The following is a 21,978-nucleotide window of genomic DNA, read 5'->3' on the forward strand; positions in this document are numbered from 1 at the left end:
AACGCTATGGTGCTCACACAGTAGTAATATTCTTTGGGGGTTGGGGGTGGGTAAACTCACAACTAATGGACATGGTGAACGTTGCAGGGGGTAAAGGGCACGCCTCAAATCATGGTTTTTGTGTGGCAAAGTCATAACATGTAACCAAAATGTTTGTACCCCCATAATTTCTCCTGAAAGAGAAAAAAAGAAGCAATGCCTGGCACAGCAGGACACTTCCAGACCCTGCTGCAGAGGGCTGCTATTCTGATTAGTTAGAGGTTGTGCTGAAAAGGTTGTTAAATACCTTCTAAAAAACATGTTAATCCTTTCCCTCTACCACACACACACAGCCCTGCAGCCTACAAGAATTGTCCCTACATTATACCTGACACCTGGAACTTTCTCAGATCCACTTTCCACTCTCTCCCCACATTTCCTCACTGGAGTTGGGCACTGACGGCCCTTGGACTCTGGCCCCCAAGTTCACTCTCGCTTAGCACGCACCATCGACAAGAGTCCTGCCCTCCGCACACCCTATGCTCTAGTTGTTCTGTATCTGCTGTCAGTAAATTTGACAGGAAGTTAACCTTAGATCTACCAAAATGTGACAGATGTAAAAGCACTGAAAAAGTATAGAGCGCCGCCTAAATGTGTGGTATTACGGATTTTCCCATTTACTGGAAACCTAGTGATCTGACCTCAATACACTTGCAGTTCTCACATAACTGGGCAATCTCTACTAGAAATGATTTGGTAAGTAGCCCAACTGTCTAAGGAAACCTGTTTGAAGGAAGGGATGAAGGGCATGGGCTTCTCTCCCCTGATTCTCCCTTGGATCCTTTTCCTCCTTGGGCCCCCCACGAGAGAGTGACAGGCTAGGTGGAGTCACAGCACCCCGGTGGTGTTCTCTAAAGAGGGACACTCACCTTAGCATCCTGCACACCTCCTCTCACCAACAGCATCCGCAGGCCTCCCGGGGACACCAGAGTTCTCTCTGTCTGCGGTGTTTCCCCAGGCAGGACTGCTGCTGGTGAACGGGGCCCGGCAGGTGTATCGGGCAAGGTGTCTTTAAGTGTAGTTTTCACAGCTTCAGCAAAGGCCTCAGCAGTCTTCTCAGACGCATCCACAAGGTAAATCTCTTTCAAGCAGCATCCATCCTGGTTACCCTGGAAGTTTTCCTTGACGGCTGAAACAATAATCTCCACGCACCGGTCTATGGGAAAGCCAAAGATTCCGGAACTAATAGCCGGGATGGCTAAGGATCGGCACTTGTGTTTCTCAGCTAAACCCAGACTTTGTGTCACCACTCTCCGTAACAGGTGCGCACACCTCGGGGCCTCGCTGCTATTCCATCGGGGCCCCACTGCGTGGATCACGTGGCGATACGGGAGCTTCCCTGCCTTCGAGATGATGGCATTGCCGGGTAGGACCTTGCCGTCTGTCTTCACTATCTGGTCACAGTGGGCCTGGAGCTCGGGGCCAGCGGCTTGTGAGAGCGCGGCGGCAAGGCCACCAGAATGCCGGAGGTCCTCGTTGGCCGAATTCACCACCACGTCCACGGGGAGCCGCGTCAAGTCGCCCTGCTGCACGGTCAGCACCACGCCCGGGGCCAGGCACCTGCGAGTCAGGCACTTCTCCACTTCCTTCTCCTGCAGTTCAATGAAACAGCCAAACGATCGTCTGGCCTCGCATTTATAAAACCGCGCTTTATCCTGGAAGAACTGCCTGGCTCCGGGCTTATAGATACAGACGTTTTTCACGCAGACTGAATCCAAGATTTGCTGGAGGGTGTTCATTCCCTCCAGAACGTCCTTCTTTGGGCCAGTTAGTAAAATGCTGTTTTGTTTTTTCTCAGTATTGAAGGCTACCTGCACATTTGCCTTCTTTATCCTTGGCCAGAATACCTTCTTATCTGCCCTTAAATAGTCTGTAACTAAGGAAGACTTTATTTCAATCAATCTCTCTATTTTCATATGCTTTTCTAAAAACTCAAAAAGCAATTTATAGATATCATTTACTTGTCTCACACAGCCTGCAATGATGACCTCAGCTGTGGTTTTTGAAGTTAACTCATTGATTACTACAGTGTTTGAGGAGGAATTATGTTTCTTCTGCAAACTGTAAGTGAGCTTTTTCCAGTTCTTGTCATTGAGAACTTCTTTGTTCTCAATTTCAATGCGCTTATAATTTAAGGCACTGAGCATTTGCTTTTCAGCTTCTAACAAGACTTCAGAAGAACAGCTGGTTAACAGAACAATTGTATCCTGTAGCTCATAAATTGCAAGAATTTTCTGTGCTATAAAAAGACATTTAGAGAATTCTTTACAGTCTATCTGCTGCAAAAACTGGAAAACCTCCGGAGAAACCTGAATGTTTTTCTGAGCCATGGTGAACACCTTTTCCTGGATTTCACACTTTACTTTATACACATCTGCGCAGAGTCCTTTCAAGCACACATATTGAGTGACTGCATCATAACAAATCTCCACCTCTGGGCACTCGGTGCATAGATGTTCCACTGTACCACTCTGGTGCAAAAGAGAATACTTGCTTGGAGGCATGGCCACTTTTTCCTTCACACTTTGCTCTTCCCTTTTAATTTTTTGTATGGTGCTTTCTATTAATTCCTTGATTTGTAGCTCAATGTTTTGGACATCCTCTGATTTCCCTGCTAAGGTTACCATCTCCTTAAGTGTATCAAACTCAATCAAAATCCTATCATCTTCTAAGTCATTTTTTATAATGTCCCACACTACTGGATCTGCTTTAAGTGGGGTAACTTTATATTGAGACCTGATGCCAGACAGTGCTGTGGAAGTATCTTCCTGCCAGGTCTTGATTCTTGGTCTTCCTTGATTGACTAAGGTGGCTGCTGGTCTGATGGTAACTTTCCCGCTGAGTTGGGACCATGTCAGCTCACAGTGACAATGTCTCATTTCATCATTTATCTCATCAATCAGGTGATTATTTTTCTGTAGGAACTTCCATAAGGGAAGATCTAATGATTCTTCGAATGGTGCTGGAAGCTTGATCAGAGGCTTCTCTTTTCCATACAAGGCCGTGCCCAACGAGGCGTAGTATGGGAACACAGAAAGTGGCATTTTATTGAAGTCAAGTTTCTTGACCATGATGGTGTCTAACACTTAAAAGGAAAGAAAGAAAAGTAAAGTAATCCCCGTGTGATATGTTTCAAATGAAAAGAAAACAAAACTCTCCTATTCTAGAGGAAAAAAATCCTAATGTTTGTAGAATGTTGATGTTACAACGTATTAAGATGCAGCACTACCTTCAAAGTGCTCAGATATAAATTGATATGGGCGAACAGTGCACAGGTATCCCTTACTGAATGGAGTAATTACTTTCTAGCCAAAATCACTCTATGTTGAAATCCTGTTAATTAAATTCTAGTTTCTGTTTTTCTGATGTTACTGATATATCACCACCATGGTAAGAAATAGATGAGTTTGCTCACAAGCATGGAGAAAACGTTTGCCCCAGTGTAAAAAAATATTTTTGTGCTCAAAGTGAAGCTCATCTAAGTATTATGCTATTTGATCATTTTTGTAAAGTCCTACAATTTTAGGCTTCAAAGTTGACTTAGATTCCATTAATACCACTAAGAGGAGGAGAATAATGGTAAATTATTACAGCTTACCAAGTGCCAGACACTATCCTAAGTGCTTTACATATATTTAATTCATTTCACCCTCATGAAATGGTTGATACCATTTGAGGTACAGATACTATTATTATCACCCCCAGTTACAAATGATAAAACTGAGGCTAGGAAAGGCTAAATAACTTGAACAGGGTTACACAGACTGCAAATATCTGAGCTAAAATTCAGTGTCTGTCTAACCCATCCTCTTGCCCCTCTACCAAACCCAAATCATCTTCACAGTCCTCTGAGAGCCCAGCCCCAGAGACTATGATCCAGTAAGACCCATACCTCCTCCTGCTGCTGCTACAATCTCTCTCCTGCCACTTTTACCAGGACAGTCCCTCATGTGTGTGTGTGTGTGTGTGTGTGTGTGTATGTGTGCCCATGTTCTTCTCCTCTTCATTTTGTGTAAGTTGTTAGGCAGGTATAAAGGGTATCAGCAGAAAGGGAATTATTCATAGAATGAATTCTAATAATGAGCTAGATTAAAAGAGTATCCTTCATGGAAAGATGTTAGAAATAACTTCACCTTGTGTGTGATTGGGTCCTAGGGCTGGAGTCATGCGTGATGGATGGGAAGAACATGGCCTCCAGAGGCCCAAACATAGAGCTTCAACTTCCCAACGTGGCCCCGTGGGGGCTCCAAGCCTGGGCAGTACCAGGAACCACTAACATGTCCTGAGCACCACCGTGTGCCACGCAATTTGCAGGTATTATTTCATTTCATCCTCACAACATTCCTCTAAGGTAAGTAGTAATGTGAGCCCCATTTTACAGATGAGAAAACAGAAGTTTCTGTGTATTAAAGTAACTTGCCCAAGATCCAAAGCTAGTAAGCATCAAAGCCAGGACTCAATCTCAGGTTTGTCTGCCCTAAGAACCGTCACAGATGTCACCTTAATATGCCTTACAGTTTCCATCCTGTTTCCTTGTCTGTAAAGACAAAATAACTATGTCTAACTGTGCAGGTTATTAAGAGGATTGTAAGATTCTGTGACAGAAAACACAGCAAAAGATCTCACAGATAATAGGTGTTCAATAAGAGTTCTCTTCCTTAAGAAATAAATCAGATTTTGTGAAGTTGAACTAAATAATTCCAGAGTAAAGTGCCCAATTTATTCCTCTCAAGTAATCTACATAAGACACAACATCACTAAATAAATTCTCTTTTTACTCAAGCTTTATGTACAGTTTGCCTCACTATTGATAACTCATTGCAAATGGTGAAATATTCTACCAGAAAAATGAATGTTACAGGTGAACAGGAGATTTGGGAAAAGAAGAAAAGTTAAGGGTATAGATTATGGCAGCAGTCCCCAGCATTTTCGGCATCAAGGACCGGTTTCATGGAAGACAATTTTTCCATGGACTGGGGTGGGGGGACAGGAGGAGGCGGAGCTCAGGCAGTGATGCCAGTGATGGGGACAAGCTATAAACACAGATGAAGCTTCGTTGCTTGCCCACCGGTCACCACTGGGCTGCATAGCGGCTGGGGACCACAGGCTTATAAGGCCAGACTACCCGGGGTAAAATCCTGGCTCTGTCACTCACCAGTAATCTTGGACAAGTTATTTGACCTTCCTGTGCTTCAGTTTCCTCTGAATTTGTAAAGCAGGGATTATAATAATCAAGACAGTGTCTGTGAATGTACTTATTAACACCCTGTGCAAATGTAAGTTATAATTACAACAAGGAGAAGCCAGAGAGTAAAAAAGAAAATCAGTATATCTCAGACGTGGAGAACAGGAAACGATGAGTTTAAAGGAGAAGGTGTGATCCACATGGTCAGGTGGTGCAAAGAGGTCAGGGAGAAAGGGAGCCTTTGAGAATGCCCTGTACAGTTGAAATGAATAGCTCCGGCATAAAGTAAACCTTAATTCAGTAGTACTTATTACTAGCTGTATACACACAACATAGATATCCCAAGGACACACCCAACAGCCCCATACCCTCAAGATGTTTGAAAGCCCTGAAATTGTCAACTCCCACCATAAGCTGGCAAGTTACTTTCTAGGGTAGACAATTTTATATACCTCTCTCCCTGGGGACGAGACCAGGCTGCTAGAGATTGGAATATGTGACAGAAGCTTTTCTTTGTCCCTTTGCTCAAGGAATACTAGGTCTTTAATTCCATTTTAAACCAAACCATACCTTCACCCCCATTTTCCCAACTCATAAAAACTCAGTTAGGAAAAGGGAGGTTCCTGCCAAGTACCCTGCTGAAACAAGTTGCATGCCCCACCCCAGTTAATCCCACGTGTTCCTTCTTTCCGAAGAAGTCTGTCCCCTTAATTCCTACTGCTCAGTCTTGACCTCTGAACATGAGTGGAATCTCCAAGCTGACTTTGCATATGCCTCAGAGAACTGGCAGACTATGTCTACAAAACCCTCAGAAAAAGGTTCAGTTGGATGTGGTTTTCACAAGGTCACTCCAAACAATAGTCCAGCAGGTATCCACTGATCATGTTAAATGAACCCTATTAATTTCTGAATGATGACAATAATAGGTGAAAGGGGAAGTAGTGACACTTTTGTAGGAACTGTATGTGTTGCTGAGTATTTCTTTACCTAACTTTATCGGAATTAATTTAACAGTTTCTATTAAGTATGTGGCTAAAACAGAGATCATTTGTTTAAAATAATAGTATTTCAAAGATTCCAAGAATGATATATTTTTCAGCTGTCATAGGTGGAGACTCATAAGAGAATCTCCTTATATCTTTCAAAAATTTGATGTTGCTTCTCTAAAGTTTGAAACACTGGCCTCATTAACCATCATATCTCAGATGAACAGGATTATTAATTCAACTTCCAATGAAATATATGAATAAATAAAATGCATCAGAATTAAACTGATAGCTGTTAAGCTCTGTTAAAAATGACCTAGATTATGCCAAGCATGATAGGATAATAAATATTACCTTTTCTGTCAAAAAATTCAATCAGAGCTGAACTCTCTTCAGGAAAACATTTAACACTGGCAACTCTTCCCCCTCCATTAAAAGGGTTTTCAAAGAAAAGTTTTAAATTGCAGTCATCAGCACCAGGGGGCAGGTTTTCAACTCTGATTGTTTTTGTCACTTCCAGAAGTCTTGGAGAAAGCTGAAGTTGTTTAGTTGAATGGTGGCGGGTGCAATCATCAACAAATTTCACGGCATCTATGAACCAAAAAAAAAAAAAAAAAAATCAGCAAATTATGATTGTATGTAACTGTCTGGTTAGTAATTGAGATAAAGGGGAAAGCCAAGCCCTCCATTTTTTGACACAAGATTTTAATACCTACATGAAAATTCACACATCTAAAACTCCCAGTCTCTGAACGACGCACATATGAATGTCTTACCTGGATTAAAGCCACTAAGCTGTGTCCCCACCTCCTGTCACAGCCCTCACCAACTCTTCTGAGTGCTTTCTCTATAAATTTCATCTCACTTCTTTCTTCAATGGCTCCCCGTTACCTGCAGGTATGAGTTCATGCTCCTCAGCCACACTTAGGATGCCTCTGGCTATTGGACTCCAAACTAATTTCCAAGCATCACCTTTGCTGATTCTCTGTCATTCATTTTATTTTCCATGCTGCCACAAAAATTAGTCATTACTTTGAAAACCCCCCTTCTCTTTTTTTTTTTTTGCCTTTGTATATACAATTTCCTGTATCCAGAATGCCCTTCTCCAATTTTTTATCTTGGTCCAATTCATCCTTCAGGATGCAGCTCAACTCTTTCAAACCAATAAATAAAGATGGTGGGCCCATGATGGGCCACGCACCGTGCTAGGATCTGGGGATACAGAATAAATATAACGAGCCTTTGCCAGTTCATCATGCAGGAGGGAGGAAGTCTTGAGAGCAAATAAATTGTCTACTGTGGGATCAAATGAGGTGGAAACACTAATATGAGGAATCAGACAAGGATTCCCAGAGTAAGTAGTCTCTGATCTGGGTTTTGAAGGAGGAGGAGGGGTTTACCAAATGGTTAAGGAAAAGAGACCTATATCAGGCAGAGGGAACATATTCTGGACATGACTGACTGATACTGTTGGAGTATAAACTTCATGGGAGCAAGAATAAGCCACCTCATTTGGGTCCCCTTTCCTCCCATTTCCCACAGCTTGTTGTTCACGGCTAAGAGAGACAGCTTCTCCTCTTGTACCTTTCCTATTCATTTACGTATGGGCTTCCTCCCTGACCCCAGACTATGAATTCCTCAAGAGCAGGAACCATGATTTCTTCACCTTTGTACCTATAGCACCTAGACCACTGCCTGGCACACAGTAGGTGTTCGGGATTTATGATCAACGAACATAAGAAATAGTAATAAATTTGAAATAAGAATAGCTCCCTTGAGTCCTTACCTTGTCTCAAGTACTCTGCTAAGTGCTTTTCAAACATTATCTCATTTAATCTTTACAGAAACTATATCAGGTAGGTATTATCATCCCCATTTTATAGATGAGGAAAGTGAGGCACAGGGAGGATCATAACTTGGCCAGCCTCATATAATCAGTTAAATGGCAGAGCTACAGTTTGGACTCTATGACTTGTGCTCTTAATTAACCACTCCACTGCCATGGCCATGGAGTAGTGAGGGCTTAGAATTAGAAAATGTCCATGTTTTAGGTGGTCATGGCTCTTCCTAACCTCAGAGATTTCCCACAGAAAGAGTCACACTTTCAAAGATGTTCCATTAACGAGGTGTCCCAAGTCCCAAGGGGTGATGCAAAGAAGACTGGCATATGAAGCATCACTTGCTCTTACCTATATGTTTTTTAAAGGTAACTACAGCGACACCAAAATCTTGTATTACTTCCAGTTCAAAGTCATCGTTGGACAGGCCACTTATGTTCTCCACTAACAAGATTAACATCGTGTCAGTCACCTTTTCCTTGAGATTTTCAAATGCCACCAAAGAGGGAATATTTTCACATTCTTTTAGGATGTCTTCCATTTCTTCCAATCCTTCATGGAGAGAGAGTTTTGTTTCCAGTTCTTTTGACGCATCTGATTTTAGGGAGACAAAAGAAGTACAAGATATTATAGTTACCTATCATGGTCTTAGCAAAGTAAGTTATCATTAGACAAAGCCCTCTTTCCTTCCCAATCTCTTGGCTAACTCACATAAAAACAGATCTTGGATGGCTCTTTGCTTTCTTTAATTAAAAACAAAATGTAGCATTTAATTGTCTATTATTATTATTTAAGTTCAATTTTTTTCAATTTCATGTTGACAAAGTAGGTGTTTATTTTTAAGATCATTGCCATTATGGGGGAAAAAAGATTTTCATTTATTGCTTGGTGGATATATAAATTAACCTTTATGGAGATCAATTTTTAAAATTTGTCCATAATTATTAGTGATAAGAAAAAATATTCATTTTACTTACCTCAGTAAAGAAATAATCACTTATAAAATGATTTACATTGTAAGACTATTGTTATATATGAATTTTATATGAAAATTATACACAATTGAAGTTCAATTTTATTATACCCTTTTCTGTCTTCTCTCTCTGAGGAATTTGCCTTACCCTTCCTAGCACTTGACATACATTTCTAGCATGGCATCATGGTATAATCATTGAGCTAGGCTTCTCAAAAGCAAGGCACATGTTTATTTATCCTGGTATTGCTGCCAGATGGTATATAATTGAGGTTCAGTAAATGTTTGCTGAATTAGATAGAGATTCATGGTGTGGGTCACCCAAGCAAAGCAAGACTATCTGACGATGCTCAAACGTGGGCATCATCAAACACATTATATTCCAAGAAGGAGTAAGTTCCCATCACTGAAGAGAAAAAAAGGACACTTGCAATGAAGGACTAAGGAATACATATGGAAGGTCAAACGGCCGAGAGAGCTGTTGTATACACCAAGCTCACTGAGCAGCAATCACCCCAGCCACCTTGTCCCTGTCCACTGCTGACCATAGGTGAGTTACACACTCACACAGATCAGTCTCACTCTATGCTTGTCCAATGAAGCATGGTGTCTACGATATGATCTTTAGACATTGTGAACTGTTGACTGGGAGCCATTATCATGTTCAAGACACTGGGTGTACAGAGAGGTGCGAATACAAAAAACATTAGATAAGGAACTTACAGATTTTCTAATGGAGGCATATGAGACATGGAACTGACATGTGTAAATATCTACTGTGGCAGTAAAATACCTGTGCTCACCAAATCTGTTTTGTTTTCTTCCTGGGCAACATTTCCCAAATTTCCTACAGTTCCATTCCTAGAGTAGTGTTCATATAGCTGATGGAATATTGTGGAAGTGGTGAATTCCACTTCTAGGCCTGGGCAATGCAAATCTCATTGATTTGAATTCCTCTTCTCCCTTGCAGTGACCTTGGGGGTCACATATTAAAGACAATGGTGTCAAAAGATGGAAGGAGCCTGGGTCCCCAAATGACTGCCAAGCAGTCCATACTCCCCCCACTGCTGACTACATTGAACTGTGAAGTGAAGGAGAAATAAACTTGTATTGTGGTAGGTTACTGATTTGGGAGTCATTTGTTACAACAGTTAGATCACTCTGTTGTGTGCTGGATACGACACCATGCACACACACTCATGCTGAAGAAAAAATAGCTTAAAGATAAAATAACATTATCAATTAGCATTAAATGAGACAGGCTTGACAAATTGAAATGACTACTGAAGGAGGCTCTGTGTTCAAACCCTGACTGCCACTCTTTAGCCATGTGACCTTGGGTAAGCCTCTTAATCATAAAATGAGAGTATTGGACTAAGTGAACTGAATGGTCAGAGTCTTTCCAGAAATACAGCACAAGTATAAATACACAAATATAAAACCACTTCCTGGTCTAAAATTGAGCTTGAGAGTATAGTACTTAGACTTCTTCCAAGAAAAAGATAAGGATTCAGGGGATCACAATAAACCTAGGGAGCTGGGTGGGCCAACTCCAAATCGAAAGGGTGGGAAGCAGGAATTATTCCAAAGAGACAAAAAATTCCTATCTCATAAGCATCCCGAGCTTCCTAAGAAAGCCGTGCATACTAGATTATACAGTTTAATAGTGCATGCATATAGCAAAAACAATCCATATGTCCCTATCCAAAGTAAAAGCAGCTCTCATTCTAGTGCTGTTTTCAAAAAGAGAAAGTTGCAGAAAACTCTATGTTCTTAAGGCAATTTCAACTTTGGAGGACAATGTTTATACGTTATTTCAAATTCCTTTCCCCTAAGATTTGGGTATGAGTATCACTTTATCTCTCTTGCTGGCCTCATTCAGCATAGTTCCTGTGCTCCCCTTAATAACACCATGCTCAGCTGTGAAAACTAGTTGCTTCTTTAGTAAATGTCAGGGGGCACGACAGGCCAGTGCCTAGATGCTAGTTAGGCAGTGGAGTCCACAAGAGCTACTTGGTTGCTGCTATTTCCTACAGCAGATGAAATAAGAACAGCTGCTGCCTTCTGGAGGACGGCAGCCAATCCTGCACCAGTGCTCGGAAGTGTGTGTTCACAGAGGAGTCACACCTCTCTGTTGTGGCTCCAGAGCACAGCACCCTGTGCTCAGGAAATGCCAGGAAGCTGTGCTAACTGACTTAGCCACACACGGCACCCATGGACATGTCATGTCCTTGCTCGTCAATGGCCACTGGGCTCAAGTGAGCTCTAAAGGTCAGTTCATCACCACCTCCCAGGTACTTCTTTGCCTTCCTCTCAATTGCACGACATCTTCCACCCCCCAGAGAGTTGTTCCCATCGTTCTGACCTGAGACCTAAGAACTCAAGAGGCTACCCTGTATCCACCCTTTGCACAGCTGGCTCAGAGAATGTAGATGTGCAGCCAAGGCAGCTCCAAGCCAAGCAGACCCCGAATTGTGTAAGTCAAGAAGAGAGGAATGACTCCCTCAAGTGCTTTCTTTAACAAAAGCAAAGCTGCTAGGTGAATGTCAGAGTGATCTCAACTGAGACTTTACCTGGTTCTTTGACATCTTCTTTAGTTTTGGATTCCTGAAACCCAAACAATAAAGTAGCATTAATACATTACTAATAATTTCTTTACATTAAGAAAATGTCCCAGCCCGCAGATGTAGGGTAAATAGAAACTATAATGAAAAGTTCTGATAATGGGTGCTCTTGAATGCATCTGGGGCTATGTGTAGTGGCATACCCACTTGATAGTCACAAAAATCGTTGATGAAAATGAGACACAAATAATAGAAACCTCAATTAACACCAAGTGTTTGGGGAATGGGGTAAGACCTAAATCAGAAAACAGCTTAGCTCATGATTTTCCCCTACTTAACAATTACTGAGTGTTTATAACAAGCGCTGTGCCATGTGCTTTGTTCAGGCCATCTCGTTTAGTCCTCACGATAATCCAATGAGGTAGATACTGTTATTATTCCATTTTACAATTAAAGAAATACTTAATACATGTATTAGTAGTAGGGATTGCTGTTTCCTCAAAATGATGTAAAAATAAGACAAATATAGCAAGTTCCAGGTTATAAAGAATCTGGGAGAAACAGATCCAAAATTTTATATCCCAAACCACCATTATTATAACCCCCAAATCTAGACTGTTGCAAATGTGTCTAAAATCAAATGAAAGCACCATCTCCTTCATTATTCCATACTCCCTGTCACTGCCCTTGTTGCTCTACACTTACGATCTGCTTCTCTCATCCCAGTGTGATTTATACTTCTTGTTCCACTATATTTTCCTCTTCCCACCTCACACACCTCAGAAGAACACCTAATTCCCCTTTAAGCATGCCTCAGTTTATTTACCTTTCTTAGAATTTTCTCCTCCAAGACATCATTGCCTTCATCTGGGGCCGTGGGCAACAGGAGAGTTAAGGTGAATGTTCCTTTTCCTGGCCATACTAACTCGTGATTCTTTCTCTCCAGGACCCTCTGCCGAACTGAAATGTCCAAAAAAGAAAAAATAAAAAGCCAAATGACAAGCAATCTTTATTTACAAGATGATTCCATGATTTCTGTAGGTTTCATTATCATCAATCAATAGCTTGGTCAGTTTCTCAAGAGAGGCTATGTGCAGTGAAAAGAGAAGTTTAGCAAGCAGACATGGATTTGAATTCCATCTTTAAACTTACTTTTTAATATTAAGCATATTCCTTAATAAGCCTTACAAAGCCTCAGTGTTCTTTTTTTTTTTTGAGACAGAGTCTCGCTCTGTTGCCCGGGCTAGAGTGAGTGCCGTGGTGTCAGCCTAGCTCACAGCAACCTCAAACTCCTGGGCTTCAGCGATCCTACTACCTCAGCCTCCCGAGTAGCTGGGACTACAGGCATGCGCCACCATGCCCGGCTAATTTTTTGTATATATATTTTTAGTTGGCCAGATAATTTCTTTCTATTTTTAGTAGAGACGGGGTCTCGCTCTTGCTCAGGCTGGTCTCGAACTCCTGACCTCGAGCGATCCACCCGCCTCGGCCTCCCAGAGTGCTAGGATTACAGGCATGAGCCACCGCGCCTGGCCTAGCCTCAGTGTTCTTGTCGATTAATAAGGTTAATGGAGATTGTTCTGTACACGTGTTATATGTATAATATTAAGTTGAAGAAACATTATAAAGAACTTGACACACAGTAGGCACTCAAAAAGGCGGCGTTATTTACTCTACACTGGAGTGAGCTAAAGTAAAGCATCCCCATGGAGAGCCAGAGAGGACCAGGTGCTGGGGCATGGCATGGTGAAAGCCATGTTTTAGGAAGATGACTCAGGTAGCCACGAGCAGAATGTTAGATCCTGGTTAGAAATCTGCTTCAATCAATTCCTAAGCTTGTGGTGATCAACGTCTACATCTGATAGTAAAGGGAATACAAAAGAAGGAATGGGAGAGATTGGACTATAGTAAAACAAGTGAACAGTGGGTATAAGAGTCCGAAGACCTAGATTCAAATTCCAACTCTGCCATGAGTCTCAGTGTCCTCATTTGAAGTGATGTCTGTGAATGCACTTGCTAAGACCCCGCAGAGCTATTAAAACATAAATTATAAGAAGGAGCAGCCAGAAAGATAAAGAGAAAATCAGTGTATCTCAGACCTCAGAGAACTGAGAGTGAGTGAGTTTGAAAAAGGAGGCATGGTTGGTCCACGGAGTCAGGTGGTGCAAAGAGGTTGAGAAGAAAGGGAACTTCTGAGAGGGCCCTGCTGCTCCTGGGTGTAGCTCCCACATGAATGTTGGGTCACCATGTTGCGTTCTGATGTGCTGGGCCTGGTAAGGCCAAGGATGTAGGTCAGAGTCAATTTCTAATTTCATTCTTTAAGAGGAGGGCACATGTTTCACATGAACTCCTGAGGGGCTCTGCTAAGCCAGAGTGAGGACTGAGGACAGGACAGGTCCCCTAGAGCCTGAGAAGAAGCTAAGTTTTTGTTTTTTTTTTTTTTTTTGAGACAGAGTCTCACTTTGTTGCCCGGGCTAGAATGAGTGCCGTGGCGTCAGCCTAGCTCACAGCAACCTCAAACTCCTGGGCTTAAGCGATCCTACTGCCTCAGCCTCCCGAGTAGCTGGGACTACAGGCATGCACCACCATGCCCGGCTAATTAAGAAACTAAGTTTTGTAAACCAAGTTATCTAGAATCATGGACCTCTGTGTTGCATTCCTTTTATTATTCCCTAGACTTCAATAAAGTGCTGTCCAGGCATCTAAATGTGCCAGCATGTTCTCAGATAATGGGCAATGGGCACAAGTATTTCAGGAGAGCAGATGGTTGTAATGTCAGTATGTGATTCCCAACAAGGAGGAGGTCAATTAGGGAGGGAAAAAAGCTAAAACTCTGATGTCCAGCCTGCCTTGCCCATGTGGACAGTCTCCCTCCTGCACCAACCTTAGACTACCTCCATTCTGTTTTATTTATTTATTTATTTTGAGACAGAGTCTCACTCTGTTGCCCGGGCTAGAGTGAGTGCCGTGGCGTCAGTCTAGCTCACAGCAACCTCAAACTCCTGGGCTTAAGCGATCCTCCTGCCTCAGCCTCCCGAGTAGCTGGGACTACAGGCATGTGCCACCATGCCCAGCTAATTTTTTCTATATATTTTTAGTTGTCCAGCTAATTTCTTTCTATTTTTTTAGTAGACATGGGGTCTCGCTCTTGCTCAGGCTGGTCTCAAACTCCTTAGCTCAAACAATCCGCCCACCTCGCCCTCCCAAAGTGCTAGCATTACAGGTGTGAGCCACTGCGCCCAGCCCATTCTATTTCATTTAAGAAAATGGGTTCGTTCCCTCACCCCACAGAGTATGATAATAATCGGGAGTCAAATTATGACCAGAAAGTATGATAAAATATGCATATCTGAAACAGTTCAAAATATTATGTCAATTTGCACTCAACTTTCAGAAACCCAGAAAACTAAATAAAAGCGAGATACTGAATAAAAATGAGCTCTCATTTGTTCCTATTTGCTATACACTAATTTCTACAGCAAAGTGCAGGAGAGCTCATTCTTCTTATTTGTCTTTTACAGATTTGTAAGAATGAAGTCATGTTCTACTGTGGGCCTGCACCTGTTGGGGCCACTTCCTGGAGTGGAGAGAGGAGGACAGCCTCTGCAGAAGAACAATGCATTTCCTGGGACTGAAAGTATTCATTGTTAGCAAGTTCCTGCCAACTTGCTACCGAGAAAGTGGTTCCTCAAGTGAGAAACTGAAACTCAGTGGGGGTTTTCCACCCCCCCAGGAACTTTGACTATAAAAGGTTTGAGTCTTCTGTGCTAGAGGTTAAGACTGAAGGGGCCACTGGAGCAGCCTGGATGGAGGAAGAGGAGGAGTGGGCTGGGAGCTGTCAAGGAAAAAAAGCCAGCAGGGAGACTGAAATTGTGTCTGCTTTGAGGACTAGAACCAAATTATTTTATCATTACAAAATTATATTTTGTGCTGTTTGTATTTTTAGGCTGTTCATATTTTGTATAATTATTTCCTTTTTTGTTCCTTTGGGGTTGTCAACAAACAACAGAGATTCTGAAACTTGAACGCATCAAGGTCACCTGGGGTGCTGGTTAACCTGCCACTTCTCACCCACCCCACAGGAGTCTCTGCTTAACCTGCCCTCCAGGTGAGTCAGATGCAGGAGGTCTGTGCCCCCAATTTGAGACCTACTCCTAAGGATAATGGGATTCTACAGAAGAAAGAAGTGCCACTCAAGGCCAGGTCCATGGGGATGTTGACCTTTGGAATCAAAGTGGGAAAAATCCTTGGGGAAAAGTGAAACCCAGAAGAGAAATGACTTACATCACACAGCTGCCCTTCTGGGCACTCCTCAGTGAAATTAATCATTGGAAAACATTGTACTTTGTTTTCATCAGGGGCCTGAGCCAAGCAGGTCTCCTGTCCCCTCCTTCAAACTTATCTGGGCACCATCTCCTCTTTCTGTTTCATTTTTCCGTTTTTGGATCCCTGCTGGGGCATTCCACTTGCATGGCCTCCTAGCCTCTTGTCTGGCCCCAGTGTTTCTCCAAATCCAGCCGCAGGAAGGCAGGATCAGGTGTTGAGCTGTCTAGATCCTGACGGATCACCGTCCATCTATAAAATCCCAGTGGAAAAGGAGCGCGGTCTGGGAGCTGCAGGTGCAGACCAGGGGGGGCACCTTGAGCAAGTAGCTAATTGGTGGGCTCTTTGCCTCCCTCCTCGAATGCGTGCAGCAGTGGGGAGGAGGAGAGAACTCAGCCCCTCAACAGCCTGTGAGGAAGGAACTTTCCCAACTCACCCCCAAAAGCTCAAAACTGGCACCCCACAATCACTTCAGAATGTTATCCCTGCTGCCAATCTGAGGGCCACCCTGAGACGGAGGGAGGCGGCACCAGCAGGCCCCAGACAAGGGTACTGTGTGCCGACCCAGCTCGCTGCCCTCCCCTTCCAGTGTGGGCCTAAATATAGAAGCTCTATACACCAGACCGCGCTCCGCCCCTCTCCCGGGTGACCCCGGGACTCTCCCAAGTCCCAGGAGGAATCTCTGTGACTCCTTGCGTTTCTTCCCCACTTTCCTTCCCCACCTAAAAGAACCACCACAACAGGGAAAGACAGAACAGGACTGTAACAAAGGGGTACTCGCTTGTGGGGCCACAGCCTGGAAGCGCAGCGCGCACGAGAACCGCAGCGCCCCGGTGCACTCGGAGTCCGAGTCCGTCTGGCGCCCCCCACGACCTCCACAGGGCTGCTGCTGGAGCCGGGCGGATCCTCCCGCTACGAGCCCCTGCCCCCAGATCCCCCGGAGGAAGAGCAGGGTTGCCCCCTTGTCACGGCCGCGCCCCTCACCGTCCTCTGGGTGGAAGAGCACCAGGAAGCGAGACGGGCTCCTGGGATCCTGGTGGACCTCACACTCTCCGCCTCCGGATCTCTTCGGGCTCTGGAAGTACATCTGCAATTTGGTGCTCAAGTTCCTTGGGGGGTGGGGGCCCCAAGACCCCTCGACCAGCAGCTGGAAGGAGCGGGACTCAGCCATCCTCAGCCCCGCTGGTCCGCCCGGGACTGCCGGGGCCGCCCCAACTCCGCGCAGTTAACTTTGCCTCTTTCGCTTTCGTTTCCTGGAAAACCCCTCCCGGCCTTTAGTTTCTCTCTTAAACTGTAAACAGCTGAGCCAGGACTGGACTGGTCACCCCCAATTCCCCACCTTCGTCTCCAGTCCTCAGCCAAGGCGAATTAACCCTTTGGGGCTAGCCATCCCTGACCTGTGCACAGCGGTCCCCTATGCTCCGGGCACTGCCTGCCACTCACCCAAACCACAGCTAAAGTCAGCAGCTTTGGGTCTCCAGACCCTGAGCAAACACAGGATAGTTTCACTTTTGCCACAAGCCGACATTTTACAAAAGAATAAAATGGCTCGCAAACCGTAACCCTTTTAGAATGTTTGCTGCGCATTTGGGGACTTCTTTCAACAGTCAATGTAATTGCCAGAATTTTACCTTGTTTTCTTTGGTTTGCTTTTGTTCCCTGATCTGTTACTACTACATGTCTAAAAACGTGGGAGAAACAATACATACAGTTTTTTGTGAAATATTTACTAGGTGCCATGCGCTTGGGTTGAAGTCAAAAGACAGACACTGCCCCTGCCCTCACTGAGCTCAGGGAGCGGTGGGGGACACAGGAGTGCTGGCACAGCGAACGAGTGCTCTGGGAAGGAAATGCAGGTGTTTCTGGACCAAATGAGGAGGGGCTCCTGGCCCAGTTGTGGGGACTCAGGGAGGGTTTATGGGGAGGTGACATGTAACCTGAGGCCTAGGGGTGATCAGGGAATGACCCTGGAATGTTGGAAAGGGGAAGGGTTCCGTGATGTGATTTACATGCTCAGGGCCACCCTGGCTGTCGCACGGTGGCTACAGCAGACGCAGGGAGTTCAGCCAAGTGGCTACCCTGGTGTCCCAGGTGAGAGACGAGGCTGAGACCAGGGCGCTGGCAGAGGAGGGCCGAGAAAGGATGGAGTCTAAATTGATATTGAGAGCAGGACTTGCTGAAGGATGCGGACGAGCCATGAGAGAAGGGAAAGCTCGAGGATGACTCCATGGTCAGCCACAGATGGCCCGAGCCAGTGGCTGAATCATTCCAGTGCCGCGGTACCTCAGGGCAGAGAAGTGGCTATGGGGCTGCTGGGACCCGGCAAGCACTGTCTCCTGGTGAGGAGGGAGGAGGAGGAGAGGAGGGAGAGAACTGAAAGGGAGGACGGAAGTGGAGGCAGCGGGTAGCCAGCTCTTCCTGACAGTGTGACTGTGAAGGGGAAGAAGGATTAGGCCTCAGTTTGTGGGGTTACGGGAGGAGGGAGTTGTTTTTGTTTCCTGGCTTTTAAAATATTTTAAAGATAGAAGAGTCTTAGATATGTTTAACTGTTGATAAAAAGAGAAGGGAAGGTTGAAGATCCTGGTAGTGGCAGAAGGTGGCGGGATTCCTGGTGGCATCAGCCTGTGGAGTGGGACACTGCCCAGCGCACCAGCAGCAAGGCGGAGAGGGAACACGGAAGCAGGTAACTCCGAACGAGCGAATGAGCCCCGACGGAAAAGCACGGCAGTTCCCACCTGATGGATTTTGTTTCTCTATGAAGGAGGTGGCAAGGACTCTGCCAAACTTAGAGTTGCTTTCCCCTACAGGGCTGGGCCTTGCATATTGTCTCAATCACAATGAAGCTGAATTTCAGAATAAACTAGAGATGGGCCAAAGAGTTTACTAGGGTTTTATTCCCAATCTATAGTAATGCTCAACAGTATTCGGATATTTTCTCCGGCCTGCAGCTTTCTACCTGCAGATGGCGCTCATCATCTGATGTAAACTGCCCTGGGCCCCAGCTGAAGTGGAGACGACACAGAAGGGCCTGTCCCAGCCCTCGGCCAAACAGTGGTGACTGTTTTTGTTTTTGTTTTTGAGACAGAGTGTCGCTTTGTTGCTCTGGCTAGAGTGAGTGCCGTGGCGTCAGCCTAGCTCACAGCAACCTCAAACCCCTGGGCTTAAGCGATCCTCCTGCCTCAGCCTCCCGAGTAGCTGGGACTACAGGCATGCGCCACCATGCCCAGCTAATTTTTTTCTATATATATTTTAGTTAGCCAGATAATTTATTTCTATTTTTAGTAGAGACGGGGTTTCACTCTTGCTCAGGCTGGTCTCGAACTCCTGACCTCGAGCAATCCACCTGCCTCGGCCTCCCAGAGTGCTAGGATTACAGGCATGAGCCACTGCGCCCGGCCAGTGGTGACTGTTTTTGCCCCAAGGGGTTTCCATCTAACCCCAAACCACAACTAAGATCAACACATCCCTACAGAGTCCGGAGGTCCAGAACTGGGCAAAAAGTTCACATCACCATTTTATAAGATAAAGCTGGGACCATTTCTGGACTTCTTTCAAGGACTTATTTAATTATCAACAATGTGCCTTTGCCACTCCAGCTCTGCTTATCACTCCTGTGTTAGGAAGGGATAAGGGTGTTTAAGTGGCAAGGCACATGGTTGACGTGCTAGTAACAGGGCAGGCAGTAAGGGGATGTGGTCGACAGCTGGCCGAGGGTTGGGACCAATAAAAACAGAGAAAACAAATACAACAGCAAGAACTTGAGGTTAGGGACTTTTCCCCACCGGAACATGTGCAGAAGTTGGAAGCCTATGGCCAAAGGTAACCTTTCCCACATTAGCAGACATTAGCAGACATTAACATGGTAAAAGTCACACCCCCTACCGCCATGACAGTTCTGGAGCCAGGCACAGAAGGACAGAAAGTGAGAGGGTACCAATTCTAGGAATTCTCCACCCCTTTCTCATAGAAATCATGAATGTTCCACCCCCAGTTTAACATAGAATTAGGGAACCCATAGAAAAGGGGAATATCTTATTAAACTCAGTGTTAGGGTGGAAAACCTAGTAGGTGCTCAAGTTCCAGGTGGAGAAAGATTTCTCATGCAGAGATTATGATATATAAATGTAAAAGAGTTTATTTTATCCTTTAGAAGGACAGAGAGAATCAAGGAGAGAGAGAGAAAGGGGGGCAGAGAGCAGGGAGTTGGTGTGGCATCCCAAAGAAAGAGAAGGGAGATGCCAGCAACAAGGACAGATGGCTCGATGATTTTTTTTTTTTCTTTTTGAGACAGAGTCTCGCTCTGTTGCCCGGGCTAGAGTGAGTGCCGTGGCGTCAGCCTAGCTCACAGCAACCTCAAACTCCTGGGCTTAAGCGATCCTACTGCCTCAGCCTCCCCAGTAGCTGGGACTACAGGCATGTGCCGCCATGCCCGGCTAATTTTTTCTATATATATATTTTAGTTGGCCAGATAATTTCTTTCTATTTTTAGTAGAGACGGGGTCTCGCTCTTGCTCAGGTTGGTCTTGAACTCCTGACCTCCAGCGATCCACCCGCCTCAGCCTCCCAGAGTGCTAGCATTACAGGCGTGAGCCACTGCGCCCGGCTGGCTCGCTGATTTTAAGGCAGACAAAGAGAGAAAAAAAAAATAATGATGGCTGTCAGTTGGTAACAAAACAGAATATCAAAGTCAAAGAGTTGGTTTCATGCCTTTCCTTGGAGAAGGGATTATCACAGGAGATGTGACTCTGTCCTGGAGATGTGGTTGAGGCTGTTGTTCGTTCTCCTGCTGTTTACTCAGGAACTCTGTAAAAGCAGATTCTCAAAAAAATAATTTTGAAAGAGAAAGAGATTTACATCTCTTTTCTGTCCATTCAGCTCTTTTCAGAAGTTGTGCAAAATACAACTCCTGCAGGGTACCTGTTAGTGAGAGAACTCTTAGGATTGATCTTTAACTGTTACTGGGGAAATTTGGAATTAGGTATTTTCCTGTTATTTTTACAAGGCCACCCCTTTCATTCAAAGTCTTCTCCACTCTTGGAGACAGACTGTTCCTCTTTCCTGAAGGTAGTCTCGCCTTACTTTCACTCTGTAAGCTTCCCGTTTCCTGCAATAAAGCTGCTTGTGTGACTTGTTTGTGTCTGTCATCACTCCCTCCCACTTAGCAGGCTTGTGATTCTTCCAAGCCAGGAGCCAAAGAACCAGGACTGCTCTCTCATAAAACCAACCGTGATAGGTGGACAGGGAAGGGACTATCAGAGGATCAGTATGGCAGGTCTTGAAAGCCAAGGGAAGAAAGTTCTGGAAGGAGCAAATTGTTGAACTTCATTAGCTCCTGTAGTACTTTGTGTTCTCTCCTAAGTTATTTGCACCCAGTTCGCTTGAACCCTCCTCCCCACCTGCTCATCCTCTCTCAATTCTTTATCTCCTGTGGGTGTCTGCCTTCTGATACTCCCTTCCTTCCTAAGAGGCAAGTGTCCTCTCAGGTCCTAGGGGAGGAGGTGGCCTTACAACATAGAAGCAGCCATGCTCACATCCTGCCATCTCACAGCCGCAGCTGATCTTAATATAACAGCCCTTATCTGCATTTGGGGCTGAACTTTGCTTTCCTTGCTTCATCTAAACTCCCCCTTTTGGCTTCTCTACCAACTTCTGTAGCCTAGCATCAGGCTCTTTTGAACTTCTCTACAAACTAGCATCAGGGGCCCCATTTCTCCCACGGAAGTGGAAATTGGGGAAAGGGCTGCTTTCCCTTCTGTCCTGAGCCAGTGTGTCATGAGCATCTCATGCCCACCATTCCACCTCACTTTGCTCCTGAAACTCCTGGCCTGGACCCCCAAAATAGGATGTAGCATATGAAGAAGCACTCCAAGAAGTTCAGTCCTTGAAGAGAGTCACCTGGTGGACACATCCAGTTTTTGGCTTTACTCCCTATGTTCAGGTTGCTTTTAGAAGTTTTATCTTCTTGAAACCTCCATAGGGAAAGTCTCTCATATCCCTCAATCTGCCAGGACAGTAATCCATAATAGTGCATTTTCCCAAATAGGAGTTATTTAGGTTCACTAATACTTCA

At 44.7% G+C, this 21,978-nt stretch overlaps 1 protein-coding gene across 1 annotated transcript in view; it reads right to left on the bottom strand.

Moving 5' to 3' along the window:
* The window catches only part of PARP14 (poly(ADP-ribose) polymerase family member 14), a 40,508-nt gene extending 23,360 nt beyond the window's left edge, over window positions 1-17,148 (bottom strand). Inside the window, exons 1-6 of the mRNA XM_045540145.1 lie at window positions 16,893-17,148; window positions 12,412-12,545; window positions 11,595-11,628; window positions 8,400-8,642; window positions 6,565-6,801; window positions 909-3,124 (exon numbers count right to left, since the gene is read on the bottom strand). Coding sequence (XP_045396101.1) covers window positions 909-3,124; window positions 6,565-6,801; window positions 8,400-8,642; window positions 11,595-11,628; window positions 12,412-12,545; window positions 16,893-17,079 — 3,051 coding nt within the window. The 5' untranslated portion in view covers window positions 17,080-17,148. The remainder of the gene's footprint in view (window positions 1-908; window positions 3,125-6,564; window positions 6,802-8,399; window positions 8,643-11,594; window positions 11,629-12,411; window positions 12,546-16,892) is intronic.
* Window positions 17,149-21,978: the final 4,830 nt, after the last annotated feature.

This window comes from Lemur catta, chromosome 1, assembly GCF_020740605.2.
Source record: "Lemur catta isolate mLemCat1 chromosome 1, mLemCat1.pri, whole genome shotgun sequence".
Lineage (NCBI taxonomy): Eukaryota > Metazoa > Chordata > Mammalia > Primates > Lemuridae > Lemur > Lemur catta.